Here is a 1,319-nt window from a genome sequence, read left to right on the forward strand (position 1 = left end):
GGGCGATATCGGCAAGTGGATCAGCGAGTTCGAGGACAGCGCAAAAGCTTACGGGTACGATGAGGCAAAATTCTTAATCGCGCGACGATTGCTCACTGGCAGCGCCCAGATATTGCTACGCATAGGCAACATCGACGGGTGAAAAAAACTTAAACAGCAACTCATGGATGAATTCAAAAGGCCGCTAAGTGTCAAAGACATCTTCCGTCAGTTGGAAACGCGCGTTTGGGAAAAATCAGAAACCCTTACGAATTACGTTCTGAGCATGCAAGAGCGTGCTCAGTCAGCACCAATCGAAGAATACGAATTGGTGGAATTCATCATTGACGGGCTAAAAGCACTGATTTTTAGCGGAGTGACGACGATCGAAAAATTTAAGAAGTTGATACCACAATACGAAAGGCTCCGGGCATCAACCGAGAAGAAAGTGAGCGCACCAAACTCCATTGGCGACATGTCAGCAGTAAGATGCTACAACTGTTCGCGCTATGGGCACTACTCCAAGGACTGCGCAGAGAAAAGACGAGCACCCGGGTCTTGTTTTAAGTGTGGAGCGAAGGAGCACCAGTACAGGAACTGCCCCGTCAAGACTGTGGCAGCATTGGACGACGACGGCGACTTTAGTTCTGTACACTTTAAGGAAAAGGTAAGTGTTTCTTTCAGTGGAAACCGTGATGGTCTTCCTGATTTTGTCAAATTTTTTTCATTGCTTGACAGCGGTAGCCCTTGTAGTTTCATCCGACAGTCGTGCATCCCAGGTACAGCAAAATACAGTAGAAGTGTGCGTGTATTTAGTGGGCTCGGGAGAGTTAAAGTGAATCCGGAAGGGAGCGTATTTGTTCTTATTAAATTTAAAAACATTGTTAAACCGTTAAAGGTCTACGTACTCACCGATAACGAAATGCCTTTTCTACTATTGTTAGGAAGTGACTTCTTAAATACTTTTTCCATACGTTTGTACGTTAACAATGAATTGCTCTACTCAAATAAACAGACTACATATAAACTAGAAAACGAATTTCCGCTTATTTCTGTTGATGATAGCGACAGTAAACGTAAGTCCAGTAAAGCCACTCCAATCTTAAGAAAAGCCAGTGTAATGCCGGAACTTAAAGAAGTTTTTAATATTGAAATTAGTGAAAATTATGAGATTGATGTAAACCCTCAGATACCTTCAGCGTGGTCAAACAACTTCCGTCTTATGATAAAAAGCCTTCTGTTCACCAAGGCGTTTATCGTTTGCCGAGAAAATTGAAGTCAATCGAATCATAAACGACTTGCTTAAGAAAAAGATTATCCGACCTAGTGACTCGCCCAAT

General features: G+C 42.9%; 2 protein-coding genes across 3 annotated transcripts in view; one reads left to right on the forward strand and one right to left on the reverse strand.

Moving 5' to 3' along the window:
* Positions 1-1,319, reverse strand: part of LOC118745581 (E3 ubiquitin-protein ligase PPP1R11-like) — a 59,562-nt gene that overhangs the window by 23,537 nt on the left and 34,706 nt on the right. The window lies entirely within an intron of this gene.
* On the forward strand, positions 7-1,018 carry LOC118745580. 2 transcript variants are annotated; one of them, XM_036479070.1, is made up of 2 exons: positions 7-646; positions 718-1,018. In XM_036479070.1, the coding sequence occupies exons 1-2, from the start codon at positions 164-166 to the stop codon at positions 721-723; spliced, it is 489 nt and encodes a 162-aa protein (XP_036334963.1). In that variant the 5' UTR covers positions 7-163; the 3' UTR covers positions 724-1,018. The 2 variants fall into 2 exon arrangements, with proteins under 2 accessions (XP_036334963.1, XP_036334962.1); XM_036479069.1 differs by having other exon boundaries at positions 724-1,018.

This window comes from Rhagoletis pomonella, unplaced genomic scaffold (genome assembly GCF_013731165.1).
Source record: "Rhagoletis pomonella isolate Grant_MI unplaced genomic scaffold, Rhpom_1.0 Rhpom_scaffold_00009, whole genome shotgun sequence".
NCBI classification, from domain to species: Eukaryota; Metazoa; Arthropoda; class Insecta; order Diptera; family Tephritidae; genus Rhagoletis; species Rhagoletis pomonella.

Coding starts and splice junctions, on each gene's coding strand:
- LOC118745580 (XM_036479069.1), top strand. CDS start 164: ATGGATGAATTCAAAAGGCCGCTAAGTGTCAAAGACATCTTCCGTCAG.